Source organism: Choloepus didactylus, chromosome 2 (assembly GCF_015220235.1).
Source record: "Choloepus didactylus isolate mChoDid1 chromosome 2, mChoDid1.pri, whole genome shotgun sequence".
Lineage (NCBI taxonomy): Eukaryota > Metazoa > Chordata > Mammalia > Pilosa > Megalonychidae > Choloepus > Choloepus didactylus.
The window spans coordinates 11190220-11211851 of record NC_051308.1 but is presented as its reverse complement, the minus strand read 5'-3'; the positions used below and the strand labels follow the sequence as shown (position 1 = coordinate 11211851).

At 50.7% G+C, this 21632-nt stretch overlaps 2 protein-coding genes across 2 annotated transcripts in view; one reads left to right on the top strand and one right to left on the bottom strand.

Moving 5' to 3' along the window:
* Positions 1-6938, top strand: part of LOC119511000 (lysyl oxidase homolog 2-like) — a 33251-nt gene extending 26313 nt beyond the window's left edge. The window contains exons 4-6 of the mRNA XM_037805466.1: positions 1550-1665; positions 2765-2901; positions 6882-6938. Coding sequence (XP_037661394.1) covers positions 1550-1665; positions 2765-2901; positions 6882-6938 — 310 coding nt within the window. The remainder of the gene's footprint in view (positions 1-1549; positions 1666-2764; positions 2902-6881) is intronic.
* A 1934-nt stretch (positions 6939-8872) lies between these two features.
* LOC119521861 (R3H and coiled-coil domain-containing protein 1-like) lies at positions 8873-16835 on the bottom strand. Its single transcript, XM_037820531.1, has 7 exons — positions 16572-16835; positions 15993-16103; positions 14642-15251; positions 13498-13670; positions 12119-12189; positions 10578-10673; positions 8873-9186 (listed from the first exon to the last, which is right to left on the bottom strand). The coding sequence occupies exons 3-7, from the start codon at positions 14936-14938 to the stop codon at positions 9056-9058; spliced, it is 768 nt and encodes a 255-aa protein (XP_037676459.1). The 5' UTR covers positions 14939-15251; positions 15993-16103; positions 16572-16835; the 3' UTR covers positions 8873-9055.
* Between the last annotated feature and the right edge of the window lie 4797 nt (positions 16836-21632).

The following is a 21632-nucleotide window of genomic DNA, read 5'->3' as shown; positions in this document are numbered from 1 at the left end:
TCTGTTGAGGGATGACTGTGCTATGTCACAAGTGAGTGCCATCCCCCCAGGGCAGTTCTGGGCTGCTGGGCTGTGTAGGGAGGCTCCCAGTCTGCTGAAATGATGGCTGAATGGGGCTTTGTTAATTCACACTGCTCTACCTTCCCAACTCTGGGACAATCAGCTGAGGTTGCAGGGAAGGCTAATGTCCACGCCCAGTTTTGTGGTGTGTGCCTGTTATTTGAAGCACTTCCGTCACACTGGGTTGTCTGGGGCAGTTCTGGGCTATGGGGCTGGCGATGGGCAGGAGTGTTTCCTGTCCACCAGGATGATGGCTGTGAGCGGACACCCCCCTTTTCTTGGGAAGTTGTGGTGTTTAGTGAATTTTCTCAGCCACTGGATTATTGCGTTTTGTCTCAGAGCTCTCCTAGTTCTGCTCTTGACTTGACCTGCCCAAATAGTAAGTCTTTGAAGCTTTCTGTATTGGGCTTCTTAGAGTAATTGTTTTAGAAAAAGAAAAAAGGATTAAAAAAAAAAAAAAAAATGAGCCCCCCTCAGAGATCTAATGGGTTATTGAAATGCTAAGAGACAAAGCAACCAGGGCCATCAAGGAAAGGTCCACAGGGCAGAGAGATCAGCTTTTCTTCGGGATTTGCATATGCGCCTCAGGGCCCTTCCCCTTTCTATGTTCACCAGAACTCCAAAAATCCTCCGCTTTTATTTTGGAGTTTTTCGTGTTGTTTTTTTTTCTATGCCTGTCTCCTCTCTGCTGGGCTGGCTGCTCTCAGATTCTCTGGTGTCTGGTCTCAGTCTATCTATGGTTGGAGTTTGGATCAGTAGAATGAGTTTCCGATAAGGGCTGCCACTTCAGTTCTCCCTTCTCCTTCCAGGAGCTGACAGCCCCTCCTCCCACGGGACTGAGCCTGGCAGGGAGGGGCGCGGGTCCCCTGGCCGCAAAAACTTACAGATTTCGCTTATCTCAGCAGTTCCACGTTTTCATGAGTGTTGTATGAAGTATGCCCAAAGTCAGATTGCTCTGTGGTGTCCAGTCCACGCAGTTCCTGGCTTTCTACCTACTTTCCTGGAGGAGTAACTAAAACATACAGTTCACCAGTCTCCTCCTACCACTTTTAAACTTTTATAAAAAGACTTGAAACTTTGATTTTTATTTAGTCTGGAGAAAGTGCACTAAGTAGAAATGGGTTGTGAGTCCCACATTACAGTTAATGAGGGTCCCTGTTTATTAAAAAATAAGAGCTTAATTTATTGAGCTTATTGTATGCGAGGCCCTGTGCTATTCATCTTACCTCCTAATACCCTCAGCACCCCGTGAATTACACACATCTTTATTCCCGGTTGTCTGACTCCAGCACCCATTCTCTTAAGCACCATGTTTCCCAGCATCCGCTTCTCCCCTTCCCTCATGCTCTCGTTCCCAGTCCTCTCGCTCCCGGTCACTCCTTTGGACCCTGTTGTTCTAGGCCCTCCCAGGGGTAAGGCGCCAGCTAGGCAGTTGCTTGAACACAGTGGTAGCTCCAGAAACTGACCTTGCAGGCCCTCTCTCTCCCAGGCACTACCACAGCATGGAGGTGTTCACCTACTACGGCCTGTTGAACCTCAATGGCACCAAGGTGGCAGAGGGCCACAAGGCCAGCTTCTGCCTGGAGGACACGGAATGTGAAGGAGGTATCCTGCGGCCAGGGATGGGGGTGGGAGCTGTTACCGGCTCAAGTGTAGAGAGAAGGATCTCTAAGGTCCTTCATGGCCATGGCTTGGGGCTGGGGGATGTGGGTAAGACCCAGTTATAAAAGGCACCCGCATCCCCCAGGGTTGAACTGGGAGGTCCACACAGTCTCCAGGGTAAGGTCCAAACCCTCTAGCCTGACACCCATACCCTACACGGTCTGGCTGCCACAAACCTTTCTTCCTATAAATCACAACGCCAATTGACCTGTACCCTACCTGACTCTTACCCTTCGAGTCCAAGCTCAGGAGACCCCTAGACTCTCTCGGACTCCCCCAGGCAGAGGCAGCACCCGGCTCTCCCCTGCTCCCCCTAGCTCAAGCCATAGCAGCACTGGAATGACCTGTTTGCACATCTGTGTCCTGACACGACTGTGGGCTCTCCCGGCAGACACGCTGGTTCCGCTTGGTCTAGCCAGTGCCTAGAAGAGTGCCCCAAAATGATAGCCACTCGGCTGGTCATTCACTGACGTGGCCACAAAATCAAACAGCAAATGGTTTTTGAGCACCTACCATGTGCCAGACAACACACTGACTCAGTCAGGGTCACAGAGAGAAATCAGACATGAGCCATACCCCAGAGGAGGGAGACAACACCCACATTAAGCGAAATAATTGACACAGAACTTGCCCGGATAAGTATGCAATTAATTCCCAGGCTAATGGCACAGGCTTAAGTGCTGGGATTTCCCAGAAAGGCCAGCGTGGACCAGGGTGGTCAGGGAAGGCTTCATGGAGGAGGGGGACTTGACGTGGGCCAGAAGGGAGGCGTGTGATATGGGCAGGGATGAAGTGGAGAGATTCCATTTGAAGGAGAGCAGATCAGAAACCCACCCGGGGCAGGAATGGGACACCAAGCCCAGGAGAAGCCAAAATGGGGAGGAGGGATGCTGTGAACACGGGGTCGGGGACCAGCACACACATGGCAGGACTGTCAGGCCCTTTGTGAGAAAGTGGTGTATAAAGGGCAGAGGAAAGGGCTTTGCACAGAGGGGCCATGGGTGGTTGGTGACAGGGCTTGCCTTCTGCCCCGCCCCCACAGACATCCAGAAGAATTACGAGTGTGCCAACTTCGGCGAGCAGGGCATCACCATGGGCTGCTGGGACGTGTACCGCCACGACATCGACTGCCAGTGGGTCGACATCACCGACGTGCCTCCTGGATTGTACCTGTTCCAGGTGAGGGGAGGGGGAAGGTGGGGGAATGGTGGAGTCCAGGCCAGCGAAGTGCCGGATCCTCCCCCAAAGGCCATAAAGGATCAGTCAGGGAACCTGAGTGTGTGAGGCCTGGGGGGTGTGAGAAATAGGGAGTGGGGACCAGAGATGCCTAAGACTTTCACATTCATTCAGTTAACACCTGGTGTTTGCAAATCAAAATGCATCTGCAAGCCAGGTTGGTCCTCCGGCCAGGGATTTGTCCCACGACTCTGAGGCAACTCACACCTTTTACTCGGCTACATTCTCATCCCAACCCCAGTTTCTTCCAGTGCCCTCACTCTGCCTTGGGTCTGTGCGGTCAAGGTTGAAAGCAATGATGAGCCATGCACCAAGTGTCCGTGACTTACCTCTCGCAGAAATATTTGCCTCATAAAGGAGGATCTGTGAGAGGGTGATCTTTGCTTCAAAGAATCGAATCTATAACAGTGGAATATCAAACACCAGAGACAGCCTATCCAAGTGTTTATTTTTGTGGATGCTTCCCACGGGCTCCACATACTCTGCTGGGGCTGAAGGCCAGGCCTGGGGAGCAAACTCGCCTCCCCACCTTCCCGCAAACAGCCGCTAGATCCTTCCAGGGCACGAACTGGTGGGAGCTGAACTGAAGGGAGACAAGGGGCTATGTATTCTCTGTGTCCTTCTGGCGCACGAGTGAGATTCTGCCTGCCAGTGGCTCCGTTTTGCCCTCTTATTCTCTCCCACATCCCTGCTCATCTTGCTTTCAAGCTGGCCCAGTTGGGTGGCCAAGTGGATGACCAGAAACATGTCATTCTGCCTTGAAAGCTTTCCCGAGGGGGGACTCAGACAGCTCAGGGCTGGTCCCTGGTCCCCAGGCAGCAGCTGCAGAGAAATGACCACAGACAGACTTTGAAAGATTTCCTGGGCAATTTCAGAGGCTGGAAATGAGACAGCCAAGCCCTTTTCCACCCACAGCCCAGAACCACAGACCTGGAGAGGCCCAAAGAGCAGTGTGCACTTTATTTAAAAAATGAATATCTGTGCCTATGAACATGTATTCAGTGCGTGATGGCTCGTGTTTGAGGTTTGCATCACTTTGATGGGCGAATATGCACAATCGTGTATTCTGTCAAGTGCCAGCTGTTTAATGATGTATTGAATATTTATATGATGTGCCAGGCACTGCCTGAGCCCCACAAACGTGTTCTCCTTTAATCTTCCATTTAAAATGGCATTACTCATGTCCTTATTTTCTAGCCAATCAAACCAGGCCACATCAACTCTAGATTGTGTTCTTGACCCCTAAACTGTACAATCAGCAAATTAACTCATTAGGGGCATGTTAATGCCTCTGATTAATCTAAAATTATATTTCCCTTGAGATAGACACAGCCCTTTAGATGTGTGAAAGCCCTGGCCTGGAAATCCCCTGGTGCCTGTCCCTTCCCATGTGAACCCAACCCCCCTACCTTCATTACGGAGGATTGAGCCTGGCCAAGGAGGAAGTGGCACTCAAAGCAGAGAGGCCTGGTGAGCAATGTCTCAGAGGCAGGGCTGAATTTGTTACTGGGCTCCTGGTGACCCTTTTTAAATCCTCTTTCTCGTTTCCTGGATTCACAGCAGATTTTTCTTCTGAGAAACCAAAGCAATTTTCTTCAGAGCCTCATGAGAATTAGGACCATAAGAGTTGATTGGCATCGTGGAGGCCATCTTTCAGCCCCCACCCCAAAATGGGCCAAGCTGGCCCTGATAGCCCTGACGCAATTCCTCATTGTGCCATGACCCTGTGGCTGCACTGCCGGGCAGCCTGGATGGGGCCCCGCAGTGGCACGGCCATCCACACCACTCAGGGAGGCAGAGCCTCGTGTGCAAGTGCCTTCAGGAGACCTCTGGGTGGGAAGTTTGTTTGCCTTGTGCTGTGTGCCATGCACGGGCAGGGGATCGCCAGGGTCATTGGGTAGAAAAGAGATCAAAGAAAAGGAAGGCTACCCTAGAGCAGTCACTTATCTTCCGTGGCTGAATTGCAGGGGACAAATGGGACAGAGCCCCTCAGATCAGGACCCCAAAATGGCCCTCACTGGGCCAGGAAACAGGACCAGGGTTTCTGCTGGCCTCAGTTTCCCACAACATATCTTTGGGCAGGTCCAGCCTGCCTGCCTATCTGAAGGAAAAGTCCTGTAGGCCACTAAACCTAAAGAACATTCCATAATCAGCAGCTCATGCTTGCTTGGAGGGAAGGCCGGTCATTGTGTCCTCCACACCGTGGTCCACAGCCCCAGTTACAGCTTTTGTCTCTTCACCCCCTCTCCTCCCTCCCCTTTCTCTTTTCTTCCACGTTCCTCACCCCAAATCTCCTCTCATCAGGCCCCTCACAGAAACCCTCTCACAGTGATGACCCCGTCTGCTCCTGCTCCTTTGGCCATGACCTTCTAGTTGGGGAGAGGAGGAGGAAGGGGGTGCAAGGGGGGTCTAGTCTCCACAGCAGTCCAGAGCCCCAGGGCCTAGAGTGGCAGAGCAGGAAGGGGACTTGGAGATCACACGGTCCAGCCCATCCTATCTCAGAGGAAGCACCAAGGCCCAGAGAGAGGGCGAAGCCTGTCCAGTGTCACACGGTGGGGACAGGCATCCAGGCTCCCGACCCCCCAGGGCAGCCCTTCCTGTCTTTCACACTGCCGGCTGTTGTCCCCACCCATCTCTAGCACCTCCCAGCCACAAGCTCCTTTCTAGCTCTCTTCCACATCTTCCCCAGACCCCAACTCTTGCCTCTCTACCACCTTCAAGCTTCCTGGAGCACCCAAGAGAGGGTAACCCCCCTTTTTAAAGCCTACTCTTGGCAGGGCATGTGTGTGGATTACACTGAGACAGACAGAGATACACAGAGGTCTCACCCCTGCAGGCCATGCTCCTATCTGCCTCCCCCAAGGACTTTCCTGGGAACCACAGGCTCCCGCTGGCCCACCCTGCCCTTGGATTACAGCATCTGCCATGCCCCCTCTCACGAATCCACTCTGGCTCTGGAGGCCGGGCTGCTGTCTCGCAGAGACCCTGGGCCCGGGGAGGACAGCTGAGGAGGACGTCAGCAGGCCCTCTGACTTGACTCTTCCCCAGGTTGTCATCAACCCCAACTACGAGGTTGCGGAATCTGATTACACCAACAACATCATGAACTGCAGGACCCGCTACAATGGCCACCGCATCTGGATGTACAACTGCCACATAGGTAAGGCCCTGGGTCCTGCTGGGGGAGCTCCTCCAGCCTCCTCAGGCCTACAGCCCCCTCCCCACAGCCCACCCTCCAGCGAACAGGCAAGAGATGCCCAACTTTCTCAAGGAACCAGAGGCAACCTCAAAATTTGGGTAAAGAACTTGGGGAATGGAGCCAGCACCACATTTCCACATGCAGGAAGGAAGCCGTAGATAGAAAAGGCCTGGATGGAGACTGAGTTCTCACTCCCAGCTCTGGCCAGGAAAGAGGGCAGAACCGAATCAGGCCAGCCCTGTGCAGACCCCAAAGCTACTTCAGGGCTGGAGCTGAGGCCACCAACTCATGATGCTTGTGACCTCAAAAATGTGGGCATCAGCAATTTGTGGGCTCCATGTGTCAGGTATTACTCTGTCGAGAACTGGAGGTTAGTGAACCATTGTTACTTCTAGTTTCTAATAAGGAAACATTTTCCTTGGATTATATGACTTGGGGGACAAAAGGGACAGCAGAGCTTTCCCAGGAAAGCTTCTGCAGGAAAAGTGATGGGTCTCACTCTTGGTGAAGGTCAAAATACAAGTACTACATTCATTCACTCATTCATTCATTCACTCAGCTTCTACAGAGCACCTGTTATGTGCCCAGTCCTAGAGCTTCCAGTCCTTGCCATAGTCCCAGAGGAAGCCCCCTGGAGATTGGGGGCTCAAGAGCTCCCTGGAGCCAATTGCTCTGGCTTGGGCCAAGTTTGCCAAACTGTCTTTCCCTGATTCCCACCCTTTAGGTGGTTCCTTCAGTGAAGAGACTGAAAAGAAGTTTGAACACTTCAGTGGACTCATAACTAACCAGCTCTCCAAGCGTTAAAGCAGCAGATGTGGCCACCTCCTGTCTTTGGGCCACGCCACATCTTTCCTGGAATTTTCCCTCAACAACTGCCACACTTCCCTGCCTCCTTCTCCACTCCTCGCCACGCTCTCCGTTCAGCCCAGCCCTCCTCCCCTTCTCAACCCCCTGCAGGAGGGAGGGGATGCTCCTGACATTTGCTGGATGCTGCTGCCTGACGTCTGGAGCCTGGGAAGGCCCATGGGGGCCAGGGCGAGGGCTGGGCCTGGGGCTCGTCCACTGGGCTGTGGGGGCAGCACCACACCGCGCCAAGAGCCAGACTTGTCCAGGACCTCAGGTGCACAGGTTCAGCCCTTGACTCCGGTTGTCATCAGCTTGTCCTGTCCAAGCCACAGTCCATCCAAGTCTGACCCCACCCAGTTCACCACAGATCATGTCTATGGGGCCATTTTCTTCTCAGTTTATATGTGGGCAAATTTGGGCTCATCAACCCAGAAGTGGTCAGGCTGAATCCCATTTCTCCTCCTCTTTTCCAGCAAACTTGAATATGTAGACATTTCTTCCAACTCAACAAACTGCCTCTACTCTAGTCTATTATATTCACATATATAAAGAACACTGCCACCTTTCCAATTAGGTGAGGTCAGTGTTGGTGCTTCTGCCCCACCCCTTCTTTTTCAAAGATACCATTATTATTATATTTTCACAGACTCTGAAATACAAAGTAATTTAGTGGCATTTAATATTGGGCATCCAGGCCTTTGAAAGAACAGCTCCAAAGAAAACCCACCCACCTGTGTGTCTCACCTTTTTGTTGTTTCAATTCTGTGGGTAACTGATTCAGTGGTGCTATAACCAGGGTCCTGGGTGATGAGGACACTCCCCAGACACCATGTGCCATCACCAACACTTAAATGCACTTGAAACGTCAAATAAAAGATTTATGATATGCATCTTGTGTTTCATTTGCGCCACACCACCCAGCCCCTGAGCAGCTGGGTTTCTTTTTTTAGTCAGCAACAGCGAAGGTTCAGCTCAAATCCACCAGCTTAAGGTTCCGCCCCTGCAGAGATGGGTTCCTAACGCCCCTCCAGTCCTGCATGGCCGCAGAAGGCCTTGTTCAGTACAGACCACAAAAGGGAGCAGCTCCTGCCTTCTGAGAGTCTAAGGACATCAGAGAAAAACAGCAGAAATACAATGGCAATAACTTTCCTTGAACTGCTGTTGTTGTTTATGGAAATTTGTTGGGGGTGGATGGGGAGCAATAGCATGTGAGGACCAGATGGACATCTACATTTAAGCAGTCACTAGATTCCCCAAGGGCAGTGCTGGACCTTGCCTCTAAGGAAGCCGTTGGTGACACAGAATATTCGTGTCAGCAGAGCAGGGGCTCAGAGGTCTTCAGGCAGTGGCAGGGCCAGAGGCAGCCATTCTCTCACCCTGATACCGGAGCACACACTTGTGTCAAGAGCATGCCAGGGCCCAAAAATCAGAGGGGTCCACATGACCCCAAAGCACCAGTCAGTCACCGTGGCATTAGGTCTGCCCATACTTGAAGGGACCCTGCCCAGGAGGCAAACTCAGCACGCATTTCACATTCCACCTCTAGGCTCTGTTCCCACTGATTTCTGCAAGGAGCCCTTCTGTCACCCGCACCAGACAAGTAACAGGACCAGCCCTTGGCACTGCCATTAGCCCCCAGCTCCTCTGTAGCACAGGATGGAAAGTTGGGGAACCCAACCAGTTGGGGGAGACTGGCAGGTGTCACAGAACAGGGGCAACCTACACCCCTAATACCTGTGCAATGACACACTCTAGGCCCAGCTGGGATCCTCCAGGCCCAGCTCCTTGGGTGCCCAATTTCCAGCAGGCCCAGGCCTAATAAGGGAGGTTGGACAGCACCCCCTAGTGTCCACAGCAAACCATCACATATTGAAGCAATCACATTATAACAAGTTTTATTTTTTCTCAACCTCTCCAACTAGACCAAACTAAAGCCCACCACACCCCACAGCAAAGCTCCCAGCACAGGGCAGCTCTGGCATCTGTACAGGTTTTCCTTGTTGGGGCACCAGGCCTAGGGCCTCAGGTGGGGAGCCAGGCCTGCCGGGGACCTCAGGGCTGTGGAGGCTTCTCCGCCCCAGACCGCTCTTTCTTTCGGTGTTGGAGCCCCAGGGCCCGGGCCACCAGCCTCCGGGCCACCGCTGTGTTTGTCTGTGGTCTCTCCTTCGCCTGATGCAGGAGCTCTAAAAGGAAAGCACAGCATTGTGCACCTAATTAACAGCACTGAATGGAATATTTGAATGAGGTTAAAAGGGAAAATTTTAGGTTGAATATATGTTACTAGAATACAATTAAAAAAAAAAATCCATAGGACTGTACACAAACAGTGAACTCCAAAGTACACTATGGACTATACTTAATCATACAATTATAAAGATTTCTTTCATCAGTAGCAACAAATGTACCACACTAATGCAAGGCATTAACAGTAGGGTGGGATATGGGAACTCTGTATTTTATGCATGATTTTTCTGTAAACCCACAACATCTCTAATAAAACAATTTAAAAAATAAAAATAATAAAATGAAGCTAAAAAAAAAAAAAAAAAGGAAAGGCCCACAGGGTGAGGACTAGCACCCAAGGCTCCGGCTGCCTCTGAGCCCAGCTTTAATTCTGCATCTGAGGTTCCACTCGGCCCACAAGTGCCAGATGCTAGTGAAGGGGGCTCCCTTGGAGGCTCCAGGCCTCAACCGACCTGGCCCCCTGCAGGGTCCTGACCCAATCCTCTCACCTCGCTGCACCCGTTTCTCCTTCTGTAAAATGGGGGTGAGCAGGTGTTAACCCTGTCCACCTCCCAGCTCTACATGGAGAGCTCTTTGGGAAGAAACTCACATCAGCATGGGACATCTGGAACTCTCTAACTTACAGACAGGGTATTTTTTGTCCCCCAGAAGCCGGGGACAAAGCAACATTAGCTTCCACGAGTGCATGGCTGCCCTCAGCAGGCATCTTCCCTGCCTGGTTTGCCAGTCAGCCACAGAAACCTGGCCTCTGAGAGCCTCTTCCTTGCTCTCTAAAAGGATAAGAGGAAAGGGGAAGGAACTAACATTTCATTTGGCACCTCTGTGTGCCCATCACCATTCTAGGCAAGTCTCCTAGGCTATTTCACTCAATCCTCCAGGCTATTCTTTATGATCTGCTTATTTTACAGATCAAGAAACCACTCGCAGATGTTAAATGACTTGTTTAAGGTCAACTTAAATAAGTGGCAGAGCCAGGATCACATCCCAGGCTGACCCCAAAGGCCAAGCTCTTTTTATTGCAGATCCAGTTTCCACAAGCCTATGCAGCAAGACCAAGCATCTCCCTAACAACACCCACAAGAGGGTGCGAGTGCTGTGGCAACCCCCCAAGACAGAGCAGCTGTCAGTTACCACCCTGTGATGGGACGCTCACTCCCTAGGCACCCCCCAGTCCTTGGGACTGGGAGGAACGCAGCCCCTCCAGCCGAAGCCCAGGGGTCCTAAAGAGCAGAGAAATGAAGAAGTGGGGAATGAGTCAGAAGGTGAAGACCCCACCCTGCCCAAACTCGCACACACACCCTTCTCACCCAGAAACACATGACTTCCTTACTTGGCTTCTGCAAGGCTTTGAGCTTTGACTGCTTGGTTCCTTGTGTGAGGGGCCGGATCTTGAGCACTGAGAAATCTCTAGTCAGGGCTTCTGCAGCTATGGAGAGAAAACAGATCTGGAGACATCCCCAGACTCCTGGATGAAGCACCTCTGGCCCCAGGGGCACATGTATCACCCAAACTGATGCTACCCATCAGTGTAGCCCATTCAAGGCTCAGGGACGGGGCTGTTCTGACTCCACTCTGTTGGACAAGAGACAACTGCCACACCCAGCCCTTGCCCTCCAGAGCCCCGCAGGCCTGGGGGAGGGATGCCTGCACTCTCAGACAGAAAACTGCGCAGAACCCAGCTTCCCCACACTCCCGCTGCTGATCGGGGGCTGCCCAGTCAGGCTACAATTCTGACTTCAGGAGAGGCAGGCTCCCTGACTTCTAGTAAAGCCCAGGATCTTACACCACTCAAGAGCCTCCCAGGGGACCTGCCCTCACTGCCCTGAGTTACACTACGCAGTGAAGCCTTCAGGACCATGGAGCACTTTTACAGCACACGGCAAGTCAGAGACGGAAGGGGTTTCAGGTCCAAAACACCCACTGTTTTACACATGAGTTAACAGGCCAGGGCTTGACAAGTCCACATAGTTTATGGCAGAGCTAAGGGGACAGCCAGGGACCCACCCCTAGCCCAGTGCTCACCAGCTGGCCTCCTGGCCTTCTCTCCCTCCTTTTCTGCAGGCACCCTCTCCAGGGTCTGAGCCTCCACCCCACTGCTCCCTAAACGCCAGCCCTACTCCGTGAAACCTCACGCTCTCCTGAGGACTGGGCCCCCACCAGCCATGGCTGCTCTCGTGTACGGGGGCCATGGTGTGACAAGCCCAGCCAAGTGTGTGGGATGGGAGGGTACTATTCATAAATACACAAAAAATGGCAGTGGTGTGACAGGGGCAATGGACCCTGGCAGCTCAGGAAAGTGGCTGAGGGGAGAAGGAACATAAGTTATAGTTAGGAGACCTGGATGGTATCCCCAGCTTCCGTTCTGAGAGATTCCATAACCTTGAACAGACCATTGATATTTTGGGAATCTCAGACCCCTCAGTAAAATGGAAGTAATTTCAGTGAAAGCTGACTGAGAATGCATTAGCTTGCACATACAAAATTGCCAGCATTTGCATGCTTTTGACCTATAAAAAACAGCCATTTCCTATGATTTCTTTTAATATGTGCAAGTACCTAGGTCATGACAAGTGCTTAGCAAATGTCACCTGAATCTGAAATCCTGAAATTGAAGGCACTAACATGAATATGAAAGGCTAAGGATTTATTACTGTGAGCTTCCTGGGCCAAGGCCCACTCTGCTCCCTCTTGGATTTCGGGATTGGGCTGGTGGGAGCAGAACCCCAGGAGCCTCCCTGGTCAGCTTAACCTGCACCCTGGAGATGGGCAATCTTCCTCCCAGGGAAACCAAGCCTCCCCAGACTCCAAGGGTCCTTCCCCTCTCAAGGGTGGTCAGAGAAAGGGCTGAGCCCACAGTGCAAGCCCCATTACCTGACTCCAGGCAGGGAAAGATGCCGAGTGCGTGAGTGTCATCCACCCACTGAATCTTGAAACCGTTCTCCCTGTGCCAGGGGAGAGGAGACAGAGTGGTTATGAAAGCAAATGATCAAAGGCCTTTCCTCTTAGAATCCTGGGAGATGGGAAGGTCCCTTCTACCTCCAGGCTTCAAACACTACAAGCCCAGGACAAGTTCTGGTCTCTTGTGGAGGAGACAACCAGTTGCAGCAGTTTCTCTGAAAACCGTACAATTAGCTTCAGAAAGACAAATGTCACCCGCATTAATCTGTCAGGTGTGTCCCTGACTCCGAGAACTGAAGCAGCCAGGACTCGAAGGGTTCTTACAGCCCAGTGCCCAGGATGAAGAAGGTTCCCACAGGCACTGTCCCAGCCAGGCCAAGGGCGTGGGCTCCAAGGCCTGAGATGACAGGGTTTATAGGGTGGGGATGGGGAGACACGGCAGGACCTAAATAAAGTGTAGCAATGTTACTGTTCCCAGCGAACCTTTATTTCTACAGCTCAGGAAGGCACCACCAACTCCACGGCCTGTGAAAGGCCAAAAGCAGTTCTGGGCCTCCCATTCAGCTCCTTTGGGGGTGCTGCCCACCCCGGCTGAGGCATCACCAGTGTCCCCAGTCCAGCCACACCTTCAGGGACAGAGAGCAGAACTTCTCAGGTGCCACCCAGCTGGCCTGTCAGCTTTTCTCCCTCAGGCTCAGGGAGGGTAAGGGAAGGCTGTTTGGGAAGCAAAGAATCAGAAAAGAGGGCCAAGAAGAAAGGGATTTTAAAAAAACTAAGCAAGAAAAGAGAAAGGGAATCAGAGAAAGAAAAATGAGGAAGAAAAATAAAAAAGGAGAAAAGACGAGGAATTTGGAGAAATGGAGAAGGAAAGCCTTTTCTCTCATTATATCCCAACTGGCTCCCATTTCCACCCCGACTCACCCTACTGGGTTGTTCAAGCCCAGCTCACCCCAGAAAAACATTCCTGCAGAGACGGGCCTCGGTCTGCTGGGATGCAGAGCAAGGGCAGGTGAGGGGGCTGCCAGCTGCCCCGCGAGCCTGATGGAGGGAACCCCTGGTCCTGGCAGGCATGAGCACACATGGGACAGGGATACACAGCTCTGCGCCAGCAGGACCAGCTCTGGGGCCTCTGGAATGTGCCTACAACCAATCAGCTCCTCTCCTCCCCACGGTCAGGGCCAGCAACTGCCCGGAGCACAGAGCCAAAAGCAACCACCTCCACCTTCTATCTTTCTAGATCATTAGGCACGGAGAGAGGGACCGGCAAGTGTCCCCAACAACAAAGGGACTTCCTAGACATTAGAATGCAAACACCCCCTCTCCACCACCCCCACAACCCTGCCAGCACTCACTGGAACTCAGAAAATGCCGCCAGTAGGTCCTGCGTCTTGAGTGCTGGTTCAAAGTCATAGATCTCCACCACGTGGGCAAAGTCCTTCTCCCCTGGCAGCTCCTCTACAAAGGAGGATGTGTCTACATGGATCTTCTCTACCTGAATCTCCTTTTCAGTCAGGTTGTCTGTTATCTGGGAGAGAACAGACCCTTCAGCAAGGCGAGCTCTGCCAGGCAGGGCTCCAAGGATCTGGTGCAGAGACCACACCCTGAGGGTGCTGCAGGCTCCTCCTGCGGCAGGGAGGAGAGGGTCACGGGGGGCTTTCACGAGGGCCCTGCCCAGCAGGAATCTGGGGAAGATGGCAGGATGGCAGCCTGGGCTGCAAGACCAGTAAGTGTGAGTTTTAGGAGAGGTAACTTACTTTTATAGAGTTCTCACTGGGAAATGGACACTTAAATATACCATTTTATATAAACCTCAGAACAACACTCAATAAATCCATTTTAAAGAAGGGGAAACAAAAAGTCAAAAAGTTAAGTAATTTGCCCCAAATGACACAGCCAGTAAGAAAAAGAGTTGGGCAAGTCCAGAGCCTTCCTTCCCTGTTAGTGATATGATATTAAACAAGACTTTCTGGTCTTCACTCCTCATCTATAAAACAAGGAAAGGTGCCTGCCTTCCCAACCCAAGGCCAAAGCCAGTCTCAGGGGCAGACACACCGTTCCGTGGTTGTAAGACAAACTTTCCGATATAATAGTAATTTTCGTGACCAACATCTGTAGTGTTACAAAGCATTTCCACTTCCACTATGTTACCTTGTGATGTATCATTATTATCTGCTTTTCTTTCAGATGAAGAAACTGATACTTAAAAAAGCAAACTGACTTGCTCAAGGTCACATTGCTCCTAAATGGTTGGGCTGAGACCCAGCTCCACACCTCCCCTGACAACTCTTCTCTGCCCTGCGAGTCCCAACTCCTTCTGGCAAGATCCCTTGGTCCCTCCCCAATGCTTGCTAAAGGACCAATTACCACCACCCCAGCCCTGCCTCATGCACGCCACACAGCCCCCGCCCATCCACACCAGACCCTTGTCCTTGTCCACCCAAAGCTACACCCACCTCACTTCCGCCCTCCCTTTTCCGGGCTTAAGAGCCTCATCACCTCCTGCAGCAGCTCATTGTAATCGTCCTCAGAACAGCTGCCACGCTCCACCTCCTCCGCCTCCTCTACCTCTTCCTCTTCTTCCTCCTCTGCCGCTGTGCCCTTCTTCAGCTGACTCTCATTCCCCTCTTCCAAGTTCAGCTGCAGGCTGGACACAAGCTGCTGGGCCATGTCCAACCTGTGTCCCACCCCTGAGTGGCTCTCAGGTCCTGGGGACTCAGTGCCTGCTGGGTCCCGCAGCGGCTCATTCTCACAACTTTGGCCCCAGCCCTTTAGGTCCTCCGTTGCCTGAGGCATCGATCCAGGGGGTCCCTGATCAGGGTTAGGGTCTCCAGTGTCAACATCTCCAGACTCTTCTGGGACCCCGCCAGCCACAGCCTCTCCCTTGAACCCGGGAGCCGGGGTTGGCACCTCTTCTCCTTGTCTGCACAACACCCGGGGCACATACAAAACCTGGTCCGGCTTGTGTCCACGATGCCAGCGGCTGGCCCTCGCCCCCCGGGGACCAGCGGCTGTTCCCTGGTTTGAGCTGCGGCGAGGACCACGGTACTTGCCAGGGTGGGAGGCAGGAGGGTGGCAGGGGCCAGACAGGCCATCTGAACTGGGCAACCTGGAGCAGGAGCACGAGGAAAAAATCAGTGGCGTTTAAGACCAAAGGAAAATGGTTTACAGGAGCCAACCCTCATTTAGGCATAAGGCTCTCAAATCAGCATCACACCAAATCCAAAGCCAACATGATCCATGAAATTCTCAGGAAGGCATTGTGTTGGAGGGTGGAATACCATCTCTCAAGAAGTCAAAAGAATTAGTTCTCCCCCCAGTGTTATGAACCAAATTAGAGATAGCTGGATCTTTGGTTAGGCACCAGGCAAGGTAAATCTTTGCACTTGGTAAATGTATGTTAGTAGAAAAGTATGTAACTTCATGCACTAGGATCATAGTTACTACGAGAGTGAGCTCATCCTGAGAGATGCATGGAAAGGGAGACGCCCGAAGCATCGTTGCATTTGCTTGTTTCCTGGTCTCTCTGGGGCACAAGTTCATCGGGAGGAACTGTTAGGCAGACTCACCCTCAAGACTTAAAACACTGTCTCTCTCTTTCTTTTTTTGCCCAAGAGCATAGCTCAATTTGCATAAGTGAATTCCACAAAAATGCACATCACCTCTACTGCTGCAGCAAAGGGCAGCACTAAATTTAAGCAAGTGAGGCTGGGGATAGAGGCAGCAGCCGGGGGGTCCCCAGCTCTGGCTCCCTGGGAGCCAACAAGCGTTGCCCTCCCAGGGACTGACCAGCTGACCCAACCACCCACAATGAACCGTGAAGGACCCTCCAAGGCAGCAGGATACAGACCTGATGTCCAAGTGACAGACGACCGTCCTCCTCCTCCAGCCCTCCCCAACAGAGAAGCTGCTCAAGAGACCAAAATTCTCTGCTGTTCTATGGATCAAGTACCGGAGGCGACTGGAGAGTGGGGGGAAAAGAAGTACCCTAGGAAGGGACCGGAAGGAATGCTGAGCCGGGGCTCCAGGTCCACTCACTGGGGCCTGACCCCTTCCAGGTCCACTGCCCGCTTAAAGGTGGCTTAGCACGAGACTCCCTCTGCCCTCCTTGGGCCCCAGTCAGACTGCAAAGAACTGAGCATAGAGATTTTCACAGCAAGGATTCACAGGGATTCATCCCCAGTCCTGCTTGGCCCCCTCAATCTCCAGGTGCTGCTCAGAAGTACAAAGAAAAGATGCCACTGGGAGAGACTAAGGAATATATATTACTAAGACTAAAGGTCAAAGTCTGAGCCAGCTGCAGTTCAGTTCCCTTGGATGCACCACTAGGGAAGAGGCCATGGGGGGGCTCCGGGCAAACCCTGCCCTTTCTAGGAGCAAAGTGGGCACAGGCAGCTGCAGCTCCTCCACTGCCCTCACCCCAGCTTACTTTGACAGCTGCTTCTGAAGCAAGAAGCAGTCCAGCTCCTCCTGAATCCGGTGGACAAAGTCATTTTCAGCTGAGGAGAGGAAGACACCATCCAAGCAGAGAAGGGCCAGGGTGACGGTGGGAGAGCCTGCGGGGAAGATGGGCGGGGCCCGGGGTGAGAGCACAGATCCTGGCTGAGCCCCGCACACACACCCCGCAAAGTCAGTGGTGAAAGGGCCTTTGAGACCATCTGGTCCAACGTCTCTCCTTTTACTGAGGAGGAAACAGGTTTAGAGGAGGGGAAGTGACGTGCCCACAGTTCCCCAGGCAACTCGAAAGAAGAGAAAGGCAGAGGTCGCCTCTTTCTACTGCACCACTAAGTTTAATGCCAAGGATGGCGGCGTAGCCCGCGCTTCTCTCGCTTTCGCAGGGGCCTCCTCAGCCAGCCCCGTCGCTTGGGCGGCCGCAGGGAGGGACCCGGAGTCCCGGCGGGTCGGCGCCGGCGCCCTCGGGAAAGCGGGAGGATCGGGCGGCGGCGGGACTGGGTCCCCGGTGGGGCGGCCGCGAGAGTGCAGCCCAGTCGCTGCTCTCCGGCCCTGGGGCGAGGGGCGCCCGGGCGCGCGGGGAAAGACCTGGAGGGGGGCGACCCCGCCCAGCGGCCGCACTCACCCGGGTCGCAGCGCCGCGTCGCCGCCGCTCCAAGGCTCGCCCGCAGCCTGCGTCCCCCGGCGCCGCGAGGAAAGGCCGGGCCCTCGGCGGAGCCGCAGCGCCCCCGCGCGGCCTGGGGGAGGCCTCGCAGGCGCAGCTTAGAAATCGGATCACTAACTCGTTACGGCTTATCCCCACGACATGGCGTAGGTATTTTATTCATGAGGAAAACTTTTTTTATTTTACCAGAAAGGTAAAATAACTTGCCCAAAGTTGCACAGGTAGAAATTCTAGATTCTTGCTTTGAGAAGAAACGGATCGGATTCCAAAGTTTCTGCTCCGTAATTTTTGTCTCCATGATAGCGCATTGTGTTCCAGAATCAATTAAGTTCGGCAAACGCCTTTGAGCGGCCACTACGTGCCAGGTAGGGGAGGTAACATTTTCTGGACCATTGGGCCCCTCCCTAGGGACATAAGAGGAATAGGGAGGAAGGAAATTTCTGAACACCAAGTATTTTAGCACCTTTTGGCCTCCACTCCCCTTCAGTCTCCCTCATTGACAGAACCTGCAGAGAGCAGCCTAACAACAAGGGGTCTTTGACAAGGTGTGCAAGCCTCGTGGGTAACTGGGGCTGGGTGGCCACTAGCATGGTGCTTTTCAGGCCATCAAATTTCACTATCCTGCTCCACCTGGAAATAACTCCATCACCATCTGAAATGACACTTGACATTCTGACCATCAGACAGCCTTTTGGAGGGACTATTACAATCTAGAAGCCTGTTCCCTGAGAGATGTTAAATGTAAGCCGTTGATCATCCTGAACCCAGGAGCTCAGAGCAAAGCAGGGCCCTGAGCTAATAGCTCTGATGGTACAGGGATGGGACTGTCTGGGTGGCCTGCAGTAGGGCATATGGGTGGGTTGGGGGAGGGGGAAATTATGTCCCTGGAAAGGCCAACTGGAAGAAAAGCACTGGGAAAGGAGAAATGAAGAAAAATTAAAATGTATTTTGCTCTCTCACAATTTTTCCCAGAGTATTTCTAAGAAAGCTGGTGGTATTATACTACATTTACAAAACCTGTCTCCCCAGATAAGCACCAAAAAGATTAAAAAGGATTTAGAATAAAGACAAAACCAAATTCAGAGAGAACTCAGGGAGCCAAGTGACAGGTCTCCTTTTGGAGCATTGTTTTAGAGGAGATTCTGAAGACCTGATGGGCCCCCTGTGCCCAGCCTGGGGTCAGAAGACAGGAGGGCAGCAGTCAAGACAGAGAACACTGATCTGGAGTGTAACCCCAGCAGTCCCACCCGCACTCCCTGCTGGCTTAATGGACGTTGGAGCAGGACTGGAGAGAGTGCCGATGGCCACACCGTGGCGCTGTTTTCTCTGACCAGATTTCTTTGACTGGGAAGTGTGAGACTAGGAGGCAACCCTATGTAGCAGCTACGGACCAGCTATGAACTGGGGGATGAAAACTCATGCTGACTCAGGAAACAGGCCCAAACTTTCTCAGCAAAGTGAGTGTCTCTCTGCAGAATGGAGGAACAAACTCAAAACCCAAGAAACAATCCACGCCCTCACCTCTTAACAGCTGGTCCGTGGTAGAGATATTCAACAAATTTAGAGAGATGGTACAAAGCTCTCAGAGGAAGGCTGCCTGTGAACCCAGTTTCTACCACACCCTCTTAAAGAAAGTCAGATGCTGAACAGACAAAAAAGTTGTTGGCATCCAGTCATCCCCCATGCCCACACTAATTTGTGGCAAATAGCAGATGTGGATAGAATGGCGGGGATAGGATAGGAGGCAGGGCAAGATGGCGGACTGGTGAGCTGTATGTTTTAGTTACTCCTCCAGTAAAGTAGGTAGAAAGCCAGGAACTGCGTGGACTGGACACCACAGAGCAATCTGACTTTGGGCATACTTCATACAACACTCATGAAAACGTAGAACTGTTGAGATCAGCGAAATCTGTAAGTTTTTGTGGCCAGGGGACCCTCTTATGATTTTTAAAATATCTTTGGGACCGTTAGTAATGTCCCTGCTCTCATTTTTGATTTTGTTTATTTGGGTCTCCGCTCTTTTTGACTTCGTCAGTCTAGCTAAGGGTTTGTCAATCTTGTTGATCTCAAAGAACCAACTTTTGCTTTTATTTATTCTGTTATTTTTTTGTTCTCCAGCTCATTTACTTCTGCTTTAATCTTTGTTATTTCTTTTCTTCTACTTGCTTTAGGGTTAGTTTGCTGATTATTCTCTAGTCTCTTCAGTTGTTCAGTGAGGTCTTTGATTTTAACTCTCTCTTCCTTTTTGGTGTATGTATTTAGAACTATAAATTTACCTCTCAGCACCACTTTCGCTGCATCCTGTAGGTTTTGATATGTTGTGTTCTCATTTTCATTCTTCTATAGATATTTACTGATTTCCCTTGCAGTTTCTTCTTAAACCCACTGGTTGTTTAGGAACGTGAAAGAGTCCAGTATGTGTACGAGGCTTACTCTACTCCCTTCCGAACCAGAATCAGGGGTCCCCCGCTGGGAGGGTGGACCAGCTCCTCACTGAGCCAGTGAGGGTGGTGGAGTGGCCAATCCAAGTGCCCTGAGATCCGTTTTGTTTTTTTTTTTTTTTTTAATGCAGTTTTACTGAGATACATTCACACACTATAAACCCATTCAAAGTATACAATTACTGCATATTGCTTTTAAGTAGCCCTTTTTTGATTTGGCTTGCATCCCGTTACTGCAGTCCTTTAAGTGGAGTCATTTTCCGGAGCTTTGAGAGAACGTTTTGCCAGTTCTTGCTGGTTGTTCAGTGCTTCCTTAAGGGTGGGGGGATTAGGTGCAGAGCCCTGAAGCATCTTGATCTGTATTGATGTGCCATCTTGAGCAATAAACTTTATTTTTATAGCAGTTTTAGGTTTATAGAAAAATTGCACAGAAAATACAAATTTCCTTGTTACCTGCCCTCCTCACACCCCAACCCCCTCCCATAATTTCCCGTTATTAACGTCTTGGATTAGTATAGCACATTTGTTACAATTGATGACTCAATATTGATGCATTATTAGTAATTTAAGTCTATATTTTACATTAGGATTCACTCTTTATGTCTACAGATCTATTGGTTTTGAGAAATGTATAATTTGTATCCACCCTTGCAGTATCATATAGAAAAGTTTCACAGCTCAAAAACCTCATGTACTCCATCTGGTCATCCCTTCTCTTCACCATATCCCCTAACCATGGCAATTGTTGATTTTTTTTTTTTTCTTTTTTTGTCTCTATACCTTTGCCTTTTCCATAGTAATATATACTTGGAGTCATATTGTATGTAGCCTTTTCAAACTGACTTCTTTCACTTAGTAATAATGCACTTAACATTCCTCCATGATTTATTTTGTCTTGACAGCTCATTTCATTAAAGCAAAACTTTTTATTATGGTAACGTATATACGAGACAAAATTTCTCATTTTAACCAATTATTGTGTCCAATTCATTGATATCGACTGCATTCACAAGACTGTGCCACCATCACCACCACCCATTATCAAAACTTTTTCATCACCCAAACAGAAACACTGCACCTATTAAGCAGTAACTCCCCATCCTTTTCCCATGCCTTTGGTAACCTATAATCCACTTTTTGTTTCTATTAATTTGCTTATTCTAGATATTTCATGTAAGTGGAGTTATACAATATTTGTCCTTTTATGTCAGGCTTATTTCACTTAACTTGATGTCTTCCATGTTCATCTATGATTTCACATGTATCAGAACTCCATTCCTTTTTTATGGCTGAATAATGTTCCATTGTATTTATATACCACATTTTGTTTATCCAGTCATCTATTGATGGACACTTGGGTTATTTCTACCTGCCAGTTATTGTAAACAATGCTGCTGTGAACATTGGAGTGCACATATCTGTTCAAGTCCCTGTTTTCAATACTTTTGGGTATATCTCAAGGAGTGGAATTGCCAGGTCACGTGGTAACTGTTTAACTTTCTGAGGAACTGGCAAACTGTTTACCACAGCAGCTGCACCATTTTACATTCTCAAAAGCATTGTTCAAGGGTCCCGGTTTCTCCACATCCTCTCCAACACTTAGTTTCCTTTTTTTAAAAAAAAATAATAGATATCCTTGTGGTCGTGAAGTAGTGTCTCATTTTGGTTTTGATTTGTATTTCCCTAATGACTAATCATGACAAGCATCTTTTCATGTGCTTATTGGCCATTTATATATTTTCTTTGGAGAAACGTGTATTTAAGTCCTTTGTCCTGTTTTAATTAGGTTGCTTATCCTTTCATTGTTGAGTTTTATGAGTTCTTTTTATATTCTGGATATTAACCCCCACGAGATATACGATTTCCAGATAGTTCCTCCCATTATATAGGGTGTTTTTCCACTTCCTTGATAATCTCTCTCGATGCATAAAAG

What these genes read in the sequence shown, in the direction of transcription:
- LOC119521861 (XM_037820531.1), bottom strand. Translation starts at nt 14,938, where the DNA reads ATGCCTCAGGCAACGGAGGACCTAAAGGGCTGGGGCCAAAGTTGTGAG. An exon ending in ACAATGAGCTGCTGCAGGAG is followed by an intron (nt 13,671 to 14,641) that starts GTGATGAGGCTC and finishes GTTCTCTCCCAG; the next exon opens with ATAACAGACAACCTGACTGA. An exon ending in CAAAGCCTTGCAGAAGCCAA is followed by an intron (nt 9,187 to 10,577) that starts GTAAGGAAGTCA and finishes CTTTCCTTTTAG; the next exon opens with AGCTCCTGCATCAGGCGAAG.